The sequence below is a fragment of the Megalobrama amblycephala genome, linkage group LG19, assembly GCF_018812025.1.
Source record: "Megalobrama amblycephala isolate DHTTF-2021 linkage group LG19, ASM1881202v1, whole genome shotgun sequence".
Taxonomy (NCBI): Eukaryota; Metazoa; Chordata; class Actinopteri; order Cypriniformes; family Xenocyprididae; genus Megalobrama; species Megalobrama amblycephala.
The window spans coordinates 19,604,959-19,626,619 of record NC_063062.1 but is presented as its reverse complement, the minus strand read 5'-3'; the positions used below and the strand labels follow the sequence as shown (position 1 = coordinate 19,626,619).

Here is a 21,661-nt window from a genome sequence, read left to right as displayed (position 1 = left end):
TTATTTAAATTGGTTAAGCATAACAAATAGTTGTTTATTTTACTCACATAGGTACTATATTTTGATTAAATATGTATTAAATATATATCTCTTATCTCTTATTAAAGTAATGCTTATGTGTCTGAATGTACAACTTAACCTTAATAAACAAATCCTACCATAACATGATTAATGTACATTATTAACATTATTTCTTAATAGGCAGCATATGAAATCTAACGTTATCAATCAAAAACTTGAGGTGAAAAAAAAAACATTACACTATCTGCCTCAGGAGAGAACCGGCGAGGCGGCGTCCCGCCCTCCTCTGACTCTGATTGGCCGTGATTCACGGCCCGTGAACCTGAAAACAATCAAACCATGATGGCAGCGAGTATTACCCAATCAGGGGCAGAATAGGACGTGTCTTCACACAATGCGGGTGGGGTGATTTGCATGGGATGCTGCATAATGTGGACCTATGTAAAATACGGGACAAATCGGGACCGCATCATTGATATGATACGGGACGCGTCATTTTGGCTGTAAATACGGGACGATTCCGTATTTCACGGGACGGGTGGCAACCCTAACTGCTTCCCAAAATATGGTGAAGTAGGTACCTTTATTCTGATGGCAAGACATCCATTCAGGAGAGTTTTAAGTTAGACTGCCATCTGCTGGCTGCAGACCTGAAACATTACACAGTAAGTTAGCTCAAACTTACACAGAAACTGAAAAATACATAAAGAAATACATTAAAAATTATGTTATAATAATAAATTGGATTGGTTTTTAAATTTTAAATGTTCTGAAAGCGATTTCAACAATTTTTGCTACTGAGTTAGACTAAATTAAACCTACTATAATATAATTTTTACAATTTTTTTACATTATAATATTTTTAATGGACTTCAATAGAAAAAGATGCTTTTAAGAGCCAGATAGTGTATTTATAATATCTACCAACTAGGCCATTTAATAATAACAACATTTAATTAAGAGCCCTATTTAATCCACCTCTATAATAGCATGATCAAATGTGTCAAAAAGTAAAAACGTCAAATATTCCAGCCAAAAATGAAAAAGAGAAAAATGTTTTAGATGTCAGAATTAGTGTATGTGTCAAGTATTGTAGTTTATCTGCTTCTTTTTAACTTTAGACTGTGTACTCGTTACATGTGACCTAGTACCAGACACATCGCAGGCTCACCCACAAACTATCAGCCAATAAAAACCAGAGGTGTAACCTACTGTAAACACACACACACACACACACACACACACACACACACACACACATGTTGGGTTTCCATTTTGTATAGGGACTTTTCATAAACATTATGATTTGTATACTGAACAAACTGTATATTCTATTTTCTAACCATAACCTACCTATTACAGAAAACTTTCTGCCTTTACATTTTCAAAAAACATCATTCTCTATGATTATAAGCTGTTTTCCTCATGTGGACCAAAAAAATGTACCCACAAGATCAAATATTCCTGGTATTACTGTCATTGTGGGGACATTTTGTCCTCACAACATAGAGAACACCTGAATCCCCCAAAACATCCCCCACCCCACATAGAAAACCCTTAAAGAAAACCTGTTGCAATCAACGCAAAATATTCGAAACGTTTTACTCAGATTTATTGTGTTGACTGATTTCAAAACTACAATTACAATCATTAAACTAAACTAAAAAATAAAATGTAAAACAAAGCCATATTGTGAAATGTAGCAAAATCACACTAAAACAAAATTCAATAAAACACCAAAAATATGCGAATATATTGTATAATATAACTTAAAATATAAATTCTTTAAATTACCATTAAATCAAATGCCCCTAGTCACTGTAATGGTACAAAATATCCCAGTACTGAGCATTCTCACTCAAACATGCACATGTACACATACTGTACACACACACGTTGCACACTGATGAACCACTGGAAGCTTCAGAGAGAAAGTGACCTGGAGAAAGTTAAAGTTTTACTAGTTATTCCCATTACAGTTCAGAGACCCCATATGTGCACTATTTATAAATGGAGCAATCCGAGACGCCAAACACACAACATCCTCCTTCATCCTGAACGACACAATCTCAACTGAACCATGAGGGTGGTGAACCTGGTATGTACCTGACATTCAGACACTTATTGACACAATCAATTTCCTCACTAAGTTGTAAGCATTATATACATGAACGATTTTTGCAATGCTGAAAATGGTCAATCAAACTGTTGCTTTGGTTTGTTAGATTGTGTATCTGTCTATTAAGTCTTATTTCTGACACAAACTTTTACTCATAGGGTCCAGATCCTTCTCTGGCATATCGGCCCGAATGTCACGAGAAAGACCAAGCAGAATTCAGGAATTTTGAAGTAAAATTTTGAATTTTGCATATTCTTGACTTATTCATGTATAATTCTTCTTAATATGACACACTTATTTCCATTTTTATGTGTGTACGTATCTAATACAGAGTGGAGAGCTCTTTGACCGTGTGTTTAATACATACAAGCTGATGCACACATACCAAACGCTGGACTTTGTCAAACAAAAGGTTGGTCTTTGAATGGCAAACTATATATAGTATGTATGTATATGAATATGTAGAGTTTGCATTTTCATCTTCTGTTCTTATTTAAGTCATATTCTGTATTAAAACCAGACAATAAATAGCAGGTAAAAATAAAATATAATGCAACTCTAATAAGGTAAAAGCCCTGTGCAGATACAACCAATACAATTAAATGCAGACACACTGAAAACTAAATTCTCTGTTTATCTCCATTAAACAGTATCTATATTGCATGCGTTACTTGCATAGTAAAGTTAATTCTAGTTCAGCTGGATGTGTTTCTATGTTGGAGTTAAACTACAATAAACTTAAAGGATTAGTCCACTTTTAAATACACTTTTCCTGATGAATTTACTCACCACCATGTCATACAAGATGTTCATGTCTTTCTTTCGTCAGTCGAAAAGAAATGAAGGTTTTTGAGGAAAACATTCCAGGATTTTTCTCCTTACAGTGGATTTCAATGGCTACCAACAGATTGAAGGTCAAAATTACAGTTTCAGTGCAGCTTCAAGGGCTTTAAACGATACCAGATGAGTAATAAGGGTCTTATCTAGCGAACCGATCGGTCATTTTCGAAAAAAAAATACAACCGTTTATGCTTTATAAACAAAATATCGCCTTGAACGTACTTTCCGCTTCCGCATTCTTCATAACGCTTAAGCTGAATGTCCTACGCCTTCCCTATTCTACTTACGGAAAAAAACGAAACTGGCGCCGCGTTCGTTCCGTAAGTAGAATAGGGAAGGCGTAGGACATACAGCGTAAGCGTTATGAAGAATGCGGAAGCGGAAAGTACGTTCAAGGCGATATTTTGTTTATAAAGCATAAACGGTTGTATTTTTTTCGAAAATGACCGATCGGTTCGCTAGATAAGACCCTTATTACTCATCTGGTATCGTTTAAAGCCCTTGAAGCTGCACTGAAACTGTAATTTTGACCTTCAATCTGTTGGTAGCCATTGAAATCCACTGTAAGGAGAATAATCCTGGAATGTTTTCCTCAAAAACCTTCATTTCTTTTCGACTGACGAAAGAAAGACATGAGCATCTTGGATGACATGGGGGTGAGTAAATTTATCAGGAAAAGTGTATTTAAAAGTGGACTAATCCTTTAAGATGCTCTGTGTTGGCCCGGATCAATGATAACCTTCACAAACACTGAACGTGGCCTCTCTCACCTTTAGCACCTGGAGTGGGCGAACTGCAATCACTTCAGCATGGCCATGATGGAGAACATCAATTCCCTGGATGAGCTTGTTGATGAATCCGACCCTGATGTTGACTTCCCGAACTCTTTCCATGCTTTCCAGACTGCCGAGGGAATCCGTAAAGAGCATCCTGATAAAGGTGAGGAGTCAGCAGGGACAAAGGCCACAGGAGTCGATTACACCGTCCTTAGATAAGATGGTCTTTTACAATAACACATAGCTTAAGTTGTCCAGACACACAGACTAAAATACATATCTAAATGTGAAGTTTATTTGGCCGAATGTTAAAATACAACATTGCAAACGGATTTTTAAAAAGCACTTCTCTCATTTTTACCTGCATCCAGATTGGTTCCAGCTAGTAGGCCTGATCCATGACATTGGAAAAATCATGGCCCTGTATGGGGAGCCACAGGTGAGAGACAAATGTATCCAAACACAGTCTAAAAATCTACGACAATCACATGGGCTAAATAATAAGCAATCAGAATGCTGCTTTGTGTGTTTCAGTGGGCTGTAGTTGGAGACACATTCCCAGTGGGATGCAAGTTCCAGAATTCAATAGTGTTCAGAAACTCCACATTTGAAGGCAATCCGGATGTGAAAAACCCTACACTCAAGTACAGCACCACACCTTTTTTCAAAACTCAAATACCTTCTAAATATCAAAACAGGTTTCCTGATCAGTGATATTACAGTATTATTTATATAATATTATAGTGTTTATTAATAATTTGATAGTTTACATTTAATTTTAAACAGTCATTTTCTTATGTGCTTTTGTCATTTTTAATTTTAGTTTTATATATTTTTTATTTATTATTTTTATTATATATATTATTTTATTATTGCCATATTTATATTTTATATCTATTTAATTGTTCTAAATATTTCTATTTAGCTTTCATTTAAGTTTTGGTCAATTTAGTACAACATTTCTAACATTTTAAAGTTTTTTTCCATTAACTTTTTTTAAATTCAGCTTTATTTAATGAATTTAAATGATTTTTAAAAGTTTCAGTTAACAATAACAACACTGTTCCTGAACATAAACAAACTATTATACTGTAAAGGAATAACGGTCATGTCGTTTCAAACCTGTGAGACTTTCTTTTGTCCGTGGAGATGTTTTGAAGAATGTCAACACTGCTCAGTGCTTTAGTGTTCCTCAAAAGAAAGTCATAGAGGTTTGGAAAAACATGAGGGCGAGTAAATGAGTTTTCATTTTAATAAAGTTAATAAATATAATAATGGTATCCTATCAATATAGAAATAAATAATGTTAATAATGTTGACTGCATACTATAGCATTTCACCTGATGATGTCGCATTTGCATATTTCCCTCAATGCAGCACAGAATTTGGGATCTATAAACCACAATGTGGGCTTGATAATGTCCTGATGTCTTGGGGACATGATGGTGAGTGATTTGGAGGATCTTTACACACAAGACCATCATGATATTGCATTCAATGTCTCATTGCAAAACCTACACTATACTGTTCAAACATTTGAGGTTTGAGGGTTTTATTTAGAGAAATACACATTAAATTGATCAAAAGTGACCGTTTCGTTGTTTCTTTGTTAATCTACCATTACCAATATCCTAAAAAATTAAAAGGCAGGAAATGAAATTTATTATGAATAAAATAGTTTGATATGAAATATTTCTATTTCAAATAAATGCTGTTCTTCTGAACTTTATATTCATGTTTCCAAAAAATATGAAGCAGCACAACCGTTTTCAACATTGATGATAATAAGAAATGTTTCTTGAGCACCAAATCAGCAAATTAGGATCATGTAACACTGAAGACTGGAGTAATGATGCTGAAAATTTAGCTTTGCAGCCTTAAGAATAAATTCCATTTAAAATAATAAATAAATAAATTTTTCCAAATTGTTACTGTATTTTTGAGCAAATAAATGTTGCCTTTGTGAGCATAAGAGACTTTTTAGAATTATTTAAAAAATTATATATATTATACGTATATACACACACAAATATATATATATACACACACACATTATATATATATAAAAATTTATAATTATATAATTTTATATATATACAAACTTTTGAATGGTTGTGTATTTGCTGCTGAAGTAACAAAATGGACATTCTTCTTGCACTATTCTAGAGTATCTGTACCAGGTAATGAAGTTCAACAAATGCACCATCCCTGAGGAGGTAACATCACAGAGCCCACCTGAAAAGCAAACAAATCTAACACACACAAGCAATAGGATGTCATGTACGCTTTTATATGACACTTTTGTACATTTAACACTCCCAAATTCCTTCAGGGTCTTTACATGATCCGCTTCCACTCCTTCTACCCCTGGCACTCAAACGGAGACTACATGCACTTATGCAACGAGAAAGACCTGCAGATGCTTCCCTGGGTCAAAGAGTTTAAGTATGTTATCAATTTCTCAATAAGAGCTCCTCTGCATTTCCATTTAATCAGTAAGATCTGACCTTACTCTGCGAGTTTCTAGAGATAGATCAATAACATGCGTCTGTTTGTCTTTCCTCTGACAGCAAGTTCGATTTGTATACAAAGAGCACTGAACTACCGGACGTGGAGAGTCTGAGGCCGTATTATCAGACACTCATTGATAAGTACTGCCCCGGGGTACTGCAGTGGTGAACGTGTACCAGAATTCTACATAATTCAAGAGACTGAACATCATACTGTCTTAAGGGTGGACTCTTGACTTCCAAAATATTAATTATTAATATCCAAGACTTTATCTTATGTATTCATTGTTATTACTATATTAGACTTATATTCATATAGATTGAAGATAAAAATGTAAACTGTGAGGCTGTATTTCTTTGGAAATAATGGCACTTGTGCCAGTGTATATTTTTTTAAAGTTTATTAAAAATATGACAAAACATTAAAGCTGAGCGTTTTTTTGTGCATCTTCACTCATATTAACAATAAACATGCAATATTTTAATGACATCACAGTTGTCAAAAAAGCAATGTCACAAACATTATTACAATGCACATATCACAGACCATGACCAGTTACAGTCTGATAAACAATTTGCAGATCATATAATACCACATATACAAGATGACAGTCTAAGTGAAAAACTATTAAACATCTCTATATTACTCATAAAAATAAAACAAGATTGAAATATTTTCTGATACCAAGATTTCTGAGATACTTTTGGTATACCATAAGGCACAGAGCACATACTGGGCTTCACTCATAAAACACTAGCAGAACAAAGGAATGTGTGTGTAAATTGTTCATAAAACCGTATAAGTGCTGGTTGGTATTTCGATGCATTCAATTCAATGTGTAATTTATGCAAGAATTACTAACACAAATCTTCTGTTTAATGAGGCCCAGTATGTGCATTGAAATATACAGTTTGTTTTTTGTTTTTTTTACAGTTATTTTTAGGTCTCATGGTGGAAGACTTTCTGGGTTTTACTTAACACTGGGGGAAACGATAACCTACCTTGTCTTGCATTTACCTGTCAGATCAATCGGAGAGCATACAACAAAAATCCCTTGTTTTGCAGTATGGCCTTCCTATCCGGATTAGTTTAACTAAACGTGCAGGTAAATCCAGGACACTACTGGGATGCATGAAAGTTTCACTACTCTGCCTACATCTCTCAAAAACGCCTGTGAAAACAGAGAAGTATCAATGTTTTGACAATGAAGGTGTAAGTACTGATGTTTTGGGATAGATTACCCTGAGCTGGAATTAAAGTCCAGAGTTTCATTTAAAGCCACAGGAGATCAACTGAAAACTTCACTTCCTTTTCCTGAGGCTGTCCTCTTCAGTTTCCTCTGCACTCACTTCCTCTTCAATTTCACCTTCCTGTTCCTCTTCACTTGTTGCAACTTCTTCCTGTTCCTTTCCATCTTCCTCTGCATCATCTTTTGTAACCTCCTTTTTCTCCTCCTCCTCATGTTTCTCATGCTTCTCTTCCGTCACATTGGGGCGTGTCTGTTCAGCAGCCTGTTTGTCTGTGTGTTGGTTCTGGAGCGATTCGTGTAGGCGATGATATGCACGTGATCGCAGAGAGTTGAGGAGACACACGGTCGCTGCAGAGCTGAAGAGAGTCCACAGCAGCAGATGAGCTGGTATCTCACGGGCATGTTCGCCAACATGTCGCAATAACCGCGGCAGCCATGCATTCGAGCTGCGCCTCGGAGGAGCCTTATCCTGATGGGCAAAAAGGGAAGAGGGTCTCAAATGACCAGGGGTCTTATTTATAAAACTTTGGGTAGATTTCATCCTAAAAGTGTACGTACACGCAAAAGCTAGATTCTGCGTACGCACAAAAAAAAAAATCAGATTTATAAAACCATGCGTACGCCAGATCCTGTACACAAATCCCTCTATAAACCCTGTCTCCTCCCCGAAATCACCATATATGGAGCTTATGACGCCTAGTTTTACTATGCATAATCTCATCTGCATATCATTTCCATGCATATTCCCATCCACGTGACACCATGGTTAACATTTGTGCCATACATATTACATTGCTAAAAATCATCCAATAATATTCTTATGTTTTAGAATAAATATATCAAAATATGCATAAAAACAAAATTGTATAAAATACTTCAGATAAAGGTTTTAGAATAGAGTTGATTCATTCATTTCCACTGGCCAAATAGTATTTTAATCGTTTTAAACAATTCGAATCAAATTTATGCAGTTTTGCTGATAAGGTGAACTTATCTTTTAGGAAGTTTATAGGCTATTTTAGTGGAAACAGATAGGCCTACTTATTTATTGCAGTGTAAATACAATTGTCTTTCTCGGCGCTTCACTGAAGTATTTTAAAAAGGAAACGTGCAAATCTCACCGTTTTCCTCAAATTATATCCTTCATAAACAGTGGTAATTGTTTGAAGATCCTTCACACGACATCAACACCTCCTGCAGCTGCGGTTTAGTAAGCTATTATCATTGGAATCAACGGACCGTTCGACCACCGAATCCAGCAGTGTCTTCCATAATATAGAAGTTAAGTGTGCATCGATCGTCGTTCTTGCTAAAATATTTTGTATAACATCTGCAGTGTAGTTTAAAGAGGAATTATTCACTTTTGACATGATTCACTTGATTATGTTTTGATCAACGTACTGAATCTGATTCAGACAAAATCTTTGACAAAACATGATTTTCTCCGCTTTTTTTTAAATGTTCCTTCGCAATACATGAACCTTGCCCACATTCAAATGTTTATAAAAGAATGCATGAAGCTAGAATATTTTGTTGTTGATTAAAATCAGAGGCTCTGTTCTTACTTTTGATATCTTGTATGATCAGTAGATTTGTCAAAAGTACCTACTTTGGTACCAAGTCCGTATTAAATTTTTAAAAAAATGTGACGCTTTGAGCGCTGTTGAGCTAATTCGTAAACACCTCTGATTGACACGCTCATCGGATATGTTTGTGATTGGCTACAATGATCAACGCTTTAAAAACACTGTAATTAGTTGTCAATGACACTCTTTACCGAGCGCTTACACAGATACACATGAGAGCGTATGAAAGCTCTTTCAAATTCAAACACTTCTGTGTGCTTTCAAACACTCCCGTGCGTTGATCATTGTAGCCAATCATAGACATATCTGATGAACGAGTGAACATAATGGCCAATCAGGTGTTTACGAATCCGCTCAACAGTGCTCAAAGCGTCACATTTTTTAAATTTCAGTACTGATTGGTACCGAAGTCAGTACTTTTGACAACTCTAATGTTCAGATATTCATACAACAAAATATCTTTTCAAAACTAACAAATGTTAAACCCTCAAGCTTTTATTTTGGTGGAAAAACACCAGAAGCTTCACTTTTGTTAGCAACAGGCTGTAAATGTTTGTTCATGTGTGTAAATGAACATAGTGCTGCACTTCACTCTGAAACACACGGCATATATTTATTTACGATTTGATAAATCGCACAAAGCCATATGGAATTTTCAGTTTCAATTAATTGTGCAGCCCTAAAAAACACGGTTTTCCTAAATCAAACTACTCTACAGATAACAGGACAGTGAACTTTAGGTCTGTTTGATCTCCTCCCTTGAGGTTATAGTCGAAATCAATATTCAAAATATGAACCAATTCAGTTACTCTTTCAATTTTGAAGGCAGACTTGTTTCTTACCTTCAAACCATGTTGAACCAACATCTGTTCAAGGTAAGAGTCACCAAGGCGCACTATAGGATAGAACTCTTCCACATACACCCGTCTCCACCATCGCTGGGGATACGAACTAAACACACACAAAAACATTTAATATGACATAGTCATAAAAATGGATAGTCATCCAATAAGGCTAACATTAAACATCAGCGTTAACAATAATGCATTGTGTTATGCAAGAAAATTAAAATGTAATTTTTAACATGCATTTGACAATTTATAGCAAGAGTCATAGTGGAATTTTGCGTGCGCTCACCCGTCCTCTTTTGGCTCGCTGAACCAGTATTTGTAGCGGTGAGCTCTTAGGTACGTAGGAGGCTGTTTGCTGAACGGATACTGAGACTCATCTGTCTGAATGAGTCTGACCACTGGACAACACACACATGGTGTAATATAGTATAGTATAGTATAGTATAGTATAGTATAGTATAGTATAATAGAAAACACTGCATTCAGCACTGCATCTTGTTCAGACTGATGCACTGGATGCCTTTAAATCTCACACATGCACAAACGACACATCACCTTACCATCGCGTTTGCCCTGCAGGAGTCTGTGTAGGAGGCTGCTGAACCAGGGGCTCTGTGTGTGTGGCCCCAGAGCAGCAAACCACATCTGCCAATCCAGCCTGGGCTGGTGCGGAGCCACCACAGGGGGCGCTGCGCTCATGTTCCCTGGCTTATACATGAACTCTATCTCCTGCAAAGAAAAAAAAAAAAATGCAGATCAAGAATAGATTTGGAATAGGATTGTGAGGTGCCTAAAGATTCCCAACCCAAGTTGGAAAAAGTATTTTTGCAAATTTGAGGCTGCCTGCTGCAGAGAATCTATAAACTTCACCTTTAAGATCGGGGTTAGACTTTTCAATCACAAGCCCATATTATAGACCTTTTAGACTGTTTTTGATATGATTACATTTTTTTGTGTGAAGTCCATCTCCTTCACATACAAATTAATGCTGTAATTCAGACACAATGCACTTCCTGAAATACTCGTAAACTGACCGTCCATGTGTTGCGATCCATGCTTCCCTCAATGACCACCTCTGGACGACCTCCGACACCGGTCATTCTCCGGAACAATCCATACGAGTTGACCAGCTGGTAACGGTCAGTCACTTCAAACGCTGTCCGGATCCCAGGCCAGAGATTACTGTTGGCTTCATACTCAATGTAGGTGTAGGGAACCTGCACATATACAGTACTTCATTATTAGCCTCATTATTTTTACATCACTTAAAGGGACAGTGCACTCAAAAAGATGAGAATTCTGTGCACTACACATAAAGTACACAATGAAGTTCTTATGTGTATTGTGAATGTTTGAGGTTTGAACATGTGAAAGCGTGAATGAGATTGAGATAGAAAAGTGCAGAAGGCAAGATTTTTGGTAATAAATTACTATATTCAGTTCCTCACAAAAGCTATCATACTGTTTGAAAAGACTTGAAATATGAAGTACAAAATATATGGACTATGTTTATTGGTTCATTTTTGTCATTACATTTTTGACAGCAGTGGTCACCATCCATTATTCAAGAAAACCTGGCAATTCTAAAGCTGCTGTCTGCAATTTTTCCTCTTTGTCGCCATCTCTGTTTGAAACATGCAATTGCAGTCATATGCGGAACAGTTATCTGTACGTGTGTTGTGCCTCGGCACAGCTCGTCAGTGCGGATGAATTTAATGCTTGCTGTCAGTCACCGCACCGGTGTAGATACTGAACTTCAGAATCACAGATTCTACATCTTGAAAGTATGACCAATATAAGAATTTTCACTGGAAAATATCAGCTGAACAAGTAAGTAACATGTCTGCCACTTGTGTTTTGACCAACTGAGGAAAAAAGCATTAGGCCTACAATAAATCACGCTGCCAATGATGATTAAATCTAACGATCGCTTAGCTCGGATCATGCCAAACCGTGCAAATGATTATTATTGTTATATTGTTCTCAAATTGTTATTGTTAACAACATCAGCATTGCGTGACTGTGTATTTATTGTGTATTAGCGTTACCTGTAGATTTCAATGTCTGTAGTCACTCCACAGTCCAAAGTCTTTTGCTTTTTGGCTACGGCTGAATCTCCAGTTGTCATTGATGACTGTCATTTGGATCTTTCTGGATTACAATCCGCCATCAAAATGATAAGTTTAATTATTTCAGCTGCTGTGAGAAAAGGCTATAAATGTGCCGCTACCGGCAGCTTCCTCACATGATATAACTGACTAGCCTCTCGACGGGACTCCTTCCTTTGTTTACGGACGTGACGTAATGACGCACAGAGGAACTGCTGCATGCTCGAATTTCCCGTGGAAATCCGCCATGTCGCTCTTATTATAAAACACTGTTACAAGCTTACTGTTGTGAATCGAGACAAGATAATTAGATAGTTTTGAACACTGGCTGGTTATGTACTTGTTCAAAAGTTGATTTTGGATCATTTTTAACCAAAAAAAGTTGCAGACTGCAGCTTTAACTAAACAGACAGGTTTAGAGTGGCATGCAGGAAATAGTGTTATTAACTAAAACTAAAATAAACATTAATATATTTAAAAAAAAGTGCTTATTATATTTGAGTTAGTTGCCAAGGCAAATTTCTACTTTTGATTTAGTTTAAGCTGAAATACTAAAATTACTAAAACCAAACCGTAAATAAAAAATAAAAAGACTAAAAAAAACTAAAAACACAATTACTAAAACTTAAACTAAAATGGGAAAACATAGAATTGAAAACTACTTTAAAATATTAATAAATTCTATCATACTGTATTAATGATACTAAAATAACACTGACAGGAAGTTTACTGACCAGACTGATGGCAAACATTGAGACTGCAGCCGCAGCCATCACTGCCCACTGGATTGTGCTCCAGAGACGCCGCAACACGCCCCTCACACAAGCACATCTGGAGCATATGCACATGCACAAGCAATCAAAAACATTTATTCTACCAGAACGCCATCTAATGGACATAGTGAGCCAACAAACCATAGGTAAACTATCCCCTAACACTCACTTAAACATGGCAGTGATGATCTCCCATGTGAGAGACAGCACACCGATCCAGATACTGGGCACAGTGACAGTCTTCAGAAAGCCATTGAACTCGAAATAAGTAAAGGCTGAGGAACAGGAACACAAAGAGAGATAAATCACACTCGACAATAACCGACCGCAATAAGAAATCGTTGAGAGCTTCACCTGTTTTGGAGGACACACTTTTCTTTTCCCAGTCCACCTGCAGGTCAAAGTATTGGACGGTCCAGTAGCAAAGCAGAGCGTATACACCGACCTCTAACATTACAGCCAGTCCAGAGAAGAGAGTCTGTAATGATGCTGAAAAAATAGTAAATGTTAATTTAACCATAATTATATAAACATTTACCATAAAACCATTAATTCGCTAATAAACATCCAAGTAAACACAACTCTATGGAAATTATTATCTCTGTGAGCGATCGCAGTTTGAGTATAATTCTGTGTAAATGCATAGATAAACAGCACTTTGTCAGCAGATATTTCATAATCTAGATCGACAAAAACATTATTAATAATTCTGATATAACATACCAGTTGAGAAATGCAATAAAATACGATGTTGTGTTTGTTATATTCCAATATTCCAGAGAATATTATTCAGTTATTTAACATTATCCAGCGAATTATTCTTCACTCTTTAGCCTAAACAGCTTATAAATCTACTAAAACTGTAGTTTAAAATGAAGTATTACATTTCTGCAAAGTTGATATGACTCCTGTTTTTAATTTATTTTCTCCATTTGAAAACATTAGACATTCTACATTTATTTTGCTTATTGTTAACATTAGTGTTGCTGCTGATGCTTTTTAATAAGATTTGTTTTGTTTTCTATGCAAGGAGGGAGTGATTGTTATAAATAAAATTATTTGTTCAGTTCAGTGGTGTTGTAATCGTGTCAAAAACAGAAGTAAAACAGTAAATAAATATCAGTTCTGCATATCGGTTATCGGTTCTAAAAAATTAATATCGGTCGATCACAAAAAAATGTATTTATCAATTCATTCATTTTCTGCAAGTACACATTAAATTGATCAAAAGTGACAGTAAAGAAATTTATAAATGTTACAAATTTTCAATTTCAAATACATGTTCGGTTTTTTAAACATACTGCTTTCTGTCTTTTGTGTGGGTCTGCGGAGCCAGAAGTTTACATGTTGGTCATCCAGCAGCGACAGGCACAGGGTGATTGTGAGAATATTAAAGAAGTTATAATTCCCAGACAGGATGATAAACACCTGAAGCAGGAGCTGTAACACACAAAGATGTCACAATAATGCACAAACTCGTAGCAGCTTCTCCATTTCTGATCAAACACACGCATACACACTCACCTGCATGTAGAAGGCGGCAAGTCTGTGTCTTCGTATGGGGCTGAAGAACAGGAAAGGAACTGCGATCTCGATAACAAACGTTCCCACTATACTGAGTTTCTGGAACCACACCGGCAGCTGATGAGCAAACCAGGCCAGCGGGGTCGGTATACACTGGGTCTCATAGTGATAGGTCAAAGCTGATAAGAGAACAACAGAACATTTTAGTATCATTTATATATTATTATAGTTTTTATTAATATTTTGAGTTATTTTTGTTTTTATATTGTCCATTATAATTTATCTTAAACATTTAGTAATTCTGTTTTTTAAATGTCTATAGAGTTTTTACTCATTTTTACTTTAGTTTTAATTATTTTAATACATCAAGTTAAACTAAATTAAAAATGAGAAATGTTGCCTTGGCAACTAGCTGAAAGAAATGTATTTTATTTTACTGTTTATTTTATTTCAAGCAACAGAATTTATGGTTTTAGCATTTTACCATAATCGGATATCGGTTTTGTAATATCGGATTTACCGATAAATGCCACCATCTTATGGGTGTTTTGAGAATTGTGTGCAGGATCGCCATTACAGCGCATCTGAGGGGAGACGAGACCACGGCATGCACATGTAAAGTATACTTACCTGCTTTGCTGTAATTAGTAACTTTACTTATAACTTGTAACTTTATTTAACATAACAGCCATTAAAGGATTAGTTCACTTTCAAATTAAAATTTCCTTATAATTTACTCACCCCCATGTCATCCAAGATGTTCATGTCCTTCTTTCTTCAGTCGAAAAGAAATTAAGGTTTTTGATGAAAACTTCCCAGGATTTTTCTCCTTATAGTGGACTTCAATGGAGCCCAAACAGTTGAAGGTCAAAATTAGTTTCATTGCAGCTTCAAAACGTTCTACACGATCCCAGACGAGAAATAAGGGTCTTATCTAGAGAAACCATCACTCATTTTCAAAAATTTTTTTTTTTTAAATTTTTATACGTTTTAACCATAAATGCCCATCTTGAACTAGCTCTCTTCTTCTTCTCTATTAGAATTCCAGCAGTGTAGACGCTGCTAAGTGTATTACTGCCCTCCACAGGTCAAAGTTTGAACTAAATTGTCTTATACAATATGCTAGTGCAAGTATATAACAATTAGTTCAAACTTTAACCTGTGGAGGGCAGTAATACACTTAGCAGTGTCTACACTGCCGGAATTCTAATAGAGAAGAAGAAGAGAGCTAGTTCAAGATGAGCATTTATGGTTAAAACCTAAATAAATAAATAAATAAAAATTATATAAGTTTTAACAATAAATCCTCATCTTGAACTAGCGCTCTTCTTCTTCTCTATTAGAATAACAGCAGTGTAGACACTGCTAAATGTATTACTGCCCTCCACAGGTCAAAGTTTGAACTAATTGTTATATACTTGCACTAACATATTGTATAAGACAATTTAGTTCAGACTTTGACCTGTGGAGGGCAGTAATACACTTAGCAGTGTCCACACTGCTGGAATTCAAATAGAGAAGAAGAAGAGAGCTAGTTCAAGATGAGCATTTATGGTTAAAATGTATAAAATTAAAAAAAAAAAAAATTAGAAAATGAGAGATGGTTTCTCTAGACAAGACCCTTATTTCTTGTCTGAGATCGCTGTAAACTGTAATTTTGACCTTCAACCGTTTGGGGTCCATTGAAGTCCACTATATGGAGAAAAATCCTGGAATGTTTTCATAAAAAAACCTTAATTTCTTGTCGACTGAAGAAAGAAAGACATGAACATCTTGGATGACATGGGGGTGAGTAAATTATCAGGAAATTTTAATTTGAAAGTGAACTAATCCTTTAATGCACAAATTAGATGCGCCTGAAATGTAGCTAGTTTATGCAGCTTGTCTCTAAGAAATAGAGACAAGCTCACAGAGTCACGTAAAATAATCCATCAAGTCCTGTCCCAATAAAAATGTAACTATGCATGAATTAAATACTACAGCCATGAATGAGCACATGTTGGAAATAAAAGCGCTGAATTTAATTCTCTCTCTCTCTGTTGTCTATGTTCATCATTAGTCTCGTGAAGTCATCTGCATTTTGCTGTTCACTCAGCGGGTTGATGCTCAGGAAATGCTCCACGGCCACCGCATGTAACTTTTAATAAGATTAACTTGCTTAAAACACCATAATTATATAAACATTTACTATAAAACCATTAATTCGCTAATAAACATCCAAGTAAACACAACTCTATGGAAATTATTATCTCTGTGAGCGATCGCAGTTTGAGTATAATTCTGTGTAAATGCATAGATAAACAGCACTTTGTCAGCAGATATTTCATAATCTAGATCGACAAAAACATTATTAATAATTCTGATATAACATACCAGTTGAGAAATGCAATAAAATACGATGTTGTGTTTGTTATATTCCAATATTCCAGAGAATATTATTCAGTTATTTAACATTATCCAGCGAATTATTCTGCACTCTTTAGCCTAAACAGCTTATAAATCTACTAAAACTGTAGTTTAAAATGAAGTATTACATTTCTGCAAAGTTGATATGACTCCTGTCTTTAATTTATTTTCTCCATTTGAAAACAAACATTCTACATTTATTTTGCTTATTGTTAACATTAGTGTTGCTGCTGATGCTTTTTAATAAGATTTGTTTTGTTTTCTATGCAAGGAGGGAGTGATTGTTATAAATAAAATAGTTTGTTCAGTTCAGTGGTGTTGTAATCGTGTCAAAAACAGAAGTAAAACAGTAAATAAATATCAGTTCTGCATATCGGTTATCGGTTCTAAAAAATTAATATCGGTCGATCACAAAAAATTTGATTTATCAATTCATGAGCCCTTTAATGCTTAACAGTTCAATAAGTCAGAACAAACCATAGATTTTGCTTCCAAATCACTGGTCACATAAGAAATGAGAGCACTGCATTATGGGACACTGTATCTCATGTAGTACACCATTCTGAGTACATTCTGAACCTTCCGGTAGCAACTCAGGAACATTTAGTCACAAATACCAATATATTCTACAATTCCTCACCCGTTAGGCCCCACCAGGTGGGGCAGCGGCTGGTCAGTTTGACGACGCCCGACGCAAACATCAGCCGAAACAACAGCCAGCGCACCAGCCAGAAAGTCACATTATCATGGAGACACACCTTTGAAGACCAGGGCATTTTCATGGGAGCAACGAGAATGGCCAAGAAGCCAGTCTCCAACAAGAGGTTATCCCTGAAAACAAGATGAGAAAGCAGAGAGATATGTTTGACACATATCCAAATTCTGATGTGCTGCTGAGGGTTCACATGTGTTATGAAAGCGGATCAACACAGACATGCGACTACAGTAAATAACACTCAAGTGTCTCGCAAGGTCAAGATTGTTTTGTTGCTACAGTTGTACAGAGTTAAACAAAGCCTGTTGCATAACGGATACAGTTGAGGGAAGAACATTTTTGAAACAATTTAACATCAACCGGTGTACAAGCAGCACAAAGTGAAAGAAAGCCTTATACTCACCACTGAAAGTATAAGAATACCTGGCCAACCTAGAAACAACAAGCACATTTCACTACTTTATACATTACCTTCTAAAATCAATTACATTTGCTCTTAATAATAAGTAGTATTCGTGATAAATAGTGGTCAACCGATATGGGTTTTTAGGATAATGGCCAACAACAAGTTGGATAGTTTGCATATATATTATGTAATACAATACAGTTTAAAGATAGCAAATGAGATGCTTAAAGGATTAGTTCACCCAAAAATGAAAATTCTGTCATTAATTACTCACCCTCAAGTCGTTCCACACCCATAAGAGCTTTGTTCATCATTAAGAAATTTTTGATGAATTCCGATGGCTACATTGCCGGCAAGATCATTTGCTTTTTCTATGCTCAGAAAGCTACTAAAAACACATTTAAAACAGTTCATGCGACTATAGTGGTTCTACCTTAATATTATAAAGCGACGAGAATATTTTTTGTGTGCCAAAAAAAAAAAGAAGACTTTTCAATAATATATAGAGATGGCCAATTTCAAAATATTGCTTCATTAAGCTTTACGAATCTTTTGTTTCGAATCAGTGGTTCGGAGCACCAAAAAGTCATGTGATTTCAGCAGTTTGGCGGTTTGACACGTGATCCGAACCACTGATTCGAAACAAAAGATTCGTAAAGCTTTGAATCAGTGTTTTGAAATCACCCATCACTAGATATTGTTGAAAAGTTGTTATTTTGTTTTTTTGGAGCACAAAAAAATATTCTCGTCACTTTATGATATTAAGGTAGAACCTCTGAGTCACTAGCCTGACGTGGTCATACTCAATTCTAGTTTGAATATGAGTCTGATACTGCTCCATTGGGCTTTGATTATGGGGGCGTATTTCAATCGATCCAGGAAAGTCCTCAATTGGATAGACCTACAACCAATCAGAGCTACAGAGTAAGTGACGTATGTTGAGCGACGCATAGTTGTCAACAGAACTCTTCTTAGCGGCCATCGGGGCCAGCTGATAAATCAAACTTTTGCCGAATCCCGTAGGAAGGAGGACGGCAAAGACATCTTTCCCATCGACAAATGCCTTGATCGCGGTCCTCTGTTCCTTTTTTAAAATTAATGCGCTGTCGATATCTTCTATAACGGACGCGATGGCGGAATCTACACATCTCAGTTCTTCAACAACAGCCATCATTGTTGTAAACTAATTGACCTTTCGCAAAGACCCGCCCCCCTTAGTTACTGTTGCTTTGTCCGACAAGCCGTGGCGCTGTCACGCCACACAGAGTGGAAAATACATCGCGGAGCAAAGAGGAAACTGACAACACATCAACAGACGAGACAGAGCAGGTTACTTATGATATTAAACAAAGTCACAGCTTTCAAACTGTGTAGTTATTAAAAAATTCAAACAATAAAAACCGTTTTGTGGCTCTTTAATGGGTTGTGACCATGATCGTGACAGACTGCTGTAACGCCTCAGCTCAAGAGGCTCGTGAACCGATCATCTCTTCCTACTAGTCCATTTATAGCATCAAATAAACATGAATGAACATGAGAATGAATGTTGTTTCAAACGCGGAAAGACGTCAATATGCACAATTTTTCAAGTTTAACTCCACCGAGGTTAATCTTCTAACTCCTGACTGCTTTGTCGGACAAAATGGCGGATGCGGCGTTCGGATTGGTTAGATCGCTTTCAATCAAACTCCCCAAGCGCTCTTTGATGACGTGGCTGATTACGTTTCTGGTGATAATCTGTCAATCATCGCCCTGACAATGTGATTGGTCCGAACAGTTTCTGTTCGGGCATAATTACTCCTCTACGGATCGAGTCCAGACCGAACTCCCCGACCTCAAAATGTTGTGGGCGGGGCAAAGTTCGGCTGGCATCCAGGCTACTGAGTCACATGAACTGTTTAAAATATATCTTTAGTAGTTTTCTGGGCACTGAAAGTGTAAATTAACTTGCTGGCATTAACTGCAGGCTTCACTGAGCCATCGGATTTCATCAAAAATATCTTAATTTGTGTTCTGAAGATGAACGAAGCTCTTACGGGTGTAGAACGACATGAGGGTGAGTAATTAATGACAGAATTTTCATTTTTGGGTGAACCCTTTAAAATAAATGTATCTAAAACCAACTTAAAAGAGTATTTTTAGTAATGTAGAATAAAAGAAAAACACTAATTACATTTTTTATTTATATACATTTTAATATCTATATAAGAACATTTCAGAATTTTCCATATCTGTTAATTGGCTATCACTATATCGAAGCAACAACAAATAAGTAGGATATCATTAAGGCCCAATTAATTGGCCAAAATTTGGCCATTATTGAGATTATCATCATCAGCCGATAACAGTGTATGATTGCACGATTTACGGAAATTCTGTTGCTCCTTGTATCAAATCCAAGTGAATCTCTTTATACCAAAGAGCTTTTTCAATATATACTAATTTCTGTGTAACATATTGTAAAAAATATTTCATCAATTTTATTTACATCAAATTATTTGCTGTTATTAAACTGTATTATATTTATATATCAGCATCATATCAGCCATAGGTCACCCAGTTCTCTATACATCAGCCACTGAAAACCCCATATTGGCCAATCACTAGTAGCATCCGCATGTGAAAAAAGTTTGTACCTGGTAGAGAGACAGATAAAGTATCCAGAGCACCAGGAAGACTCTGCAGTCTCTGAGCGGCGGTAAAGCCAGAGTCATTAAACTGAGCAGAGCTCCAGCCAGACTGAGCAGCTCCATGCACTGCTGTGTGTCCAAACCCAGACGAGGACCAAACCACAGCAGTGTGGGAGAATCCTTCAGCTGCTCCACAACACTCTTACCAGACACTCGCAGCTGCCACCGAGCTGGTAGCAAACCCTCATTTCCATACAGACCTAAAGAAAGAGAGCGTTCACATGGTCATCGCAACAAAACTGCTGCAGAATCTGAAATGTGAATGTCATTATGTTACTTTTAGTTTTTGTTTGTTTGGTTGGTTGTTTTTCAGAATCCTAATTTCCAGGTTTAAATTAGATTTTGAATCTCAGATTGTCAATGTGGTCTCATATTTTTGGACCCCAATGATCAACATATTCAAATACCATGGTATTATCATGTACATGTCCAAAATCATGATAATATTCTAATACTATGACAAAAAATTAGTTTGTGCAATGCATTTCCTCTTGAGTGAAAGTTTGGCTAATATTCTTACAGTCTGGGTGTCTCAGAACAGACATCAACATGCTAATCTGAGATGTTCTGCAACAGTTCAACCAGACCCATGTAATATGGGCCCTTTAAAATTTTTCATCTCTAGTACTGTATCCCTACACTGCAAAATTACTGGACAACCTGGAGATTTATACGAACTATTACATAATGATTTAACAGATGAGTATGTTCATTAAAAATGTATGTCTAAAAGACATTTGTTGCATGCGTCACAGATAAACTCTTAGTTAGTTCATCAATGCATACAAGTTAAACTAAAAATCTTCACAAACTCACCTGGAATCTGCACGTAAAGAGACGCAAAGGCAAACATATAAACAGCAGAAAGGCACCACAAGAACATGTGCCTCGGCAGTCTTATATCTCCCATTTTTTGGATAATAAACTCCTAAAGGAAACAGATGGGGTAGGAATCTCCTCAAGATGGAGATCAGGGAGGTTTGAATGCAGAGGACTGACTGAGCGACACGTCTGACGTGCAGGAACAGAGACGCGCGCTCGCTGGCTGTTTTGCCAACGAATTCTACTATGGCGAAGATTTGGCTC

General features: G+C 36.3%; 2 protein-coding genes across 2 annotated transcripts; one reads left to right on the top strand and one right to left on the bottom strand.

Annotated features, from left to right (window-relative positions):
* The first annotated feature begins 2,000 nt into the window (after positions 1–2,000).
* On the top strand, positions 2,001–6,693 carry miox (myo-inositol oxygenase). Its single transcript, XM_048168133.1, has 10 exons — positions 2,001–2,119; positions 2,299–2,370; positions 2,472–2,552; positions 3,757–3,919; positions 4,128–4,195; positions 4,291–4,400; positions 5,134–5,201; positions 5,923–5,972; positions 6,089–6,201; positions 6,327–6,693. The coding sequence occupies exons 1-10, from the start codon at positions 2,102–2,104 to the stop codon at positions 6,433–6,435; spliced, it is 852 nt and encodes a 283-aa protein (XP_048024090.1). The 5' UTR covers positions 2,001–2,101; the 3' UTR covers positions 6,436–6,693.
* On the bottom strand, positions 6,653–21,661 carry lmf2a (lipase maturation factor 2a). Its single transcript, XM_048168110.1, has 14 exons — positions 21,392–21,661; positions 20,522–20,775; positions 17,883–17,911; positions 17,405–17,595; positions 14,359–14,537; positions 14,136–14,274; positions 13,189–13,323; positions 13,004–13,109; positions 12,796–12,892; positions 10,988–11,170; positions 10,514–10,682; positions 10,240–10,351; positions 9,945–10,053; positions 6,653–7,985 (listed from the first exon to the last, which is right to left on the bottom strand). Exons 1-14 carry the CDS (start codon positions 21,483–21,485, stop codon positions 7,569–7,571), a joined length of 2,214 nt encoding a protein of 737 aa, XP_048024067.1. The 5' UTR covers positions 21,486–21,661; the 3' UTR covers positions 6,653–7,568.

Bases quoted from the DNA above. Each gene is read 5' to 3' on its own strand.
- lmf2a (XM_048168110.1), bottom strand. From the start codon at position 21,485: ATGGGAGATATAAGACTGCCGAGGCACATGTTCTTGTGGTGCCTTTCT. The intron at 11,171-12,795 runs GTCAGTAAACTT...GTATATGTGCAG, and splicing joins CAATGTTTGCCATCAGTCTG to GTTCCCTACACCTACATTGA. The intron at 10,054-10,239 runs GTGAGCGCACGC...GTGTGTGTTTAG, and splicing joins AGCGAGCCAAAAGAGGACGG to TTCGTATCCCCAGCGATGGT.
- miox (XM_048168133.1), top strand. The intron at 2,371-2,471 runs GTAAAATTTTGA...TATCTAATACAG, and splicing joins CAGAATTCAGGAATTTTGAA to AGTGGAGAGCTCTTTGACCG. The intron at 5,202-5,922 runs GTGAGTGATTTG...GCACTATTCTAG, and splicing joins GATGTCTTGGGGACATGATG to AGTATCTGTACCAGGTAATG.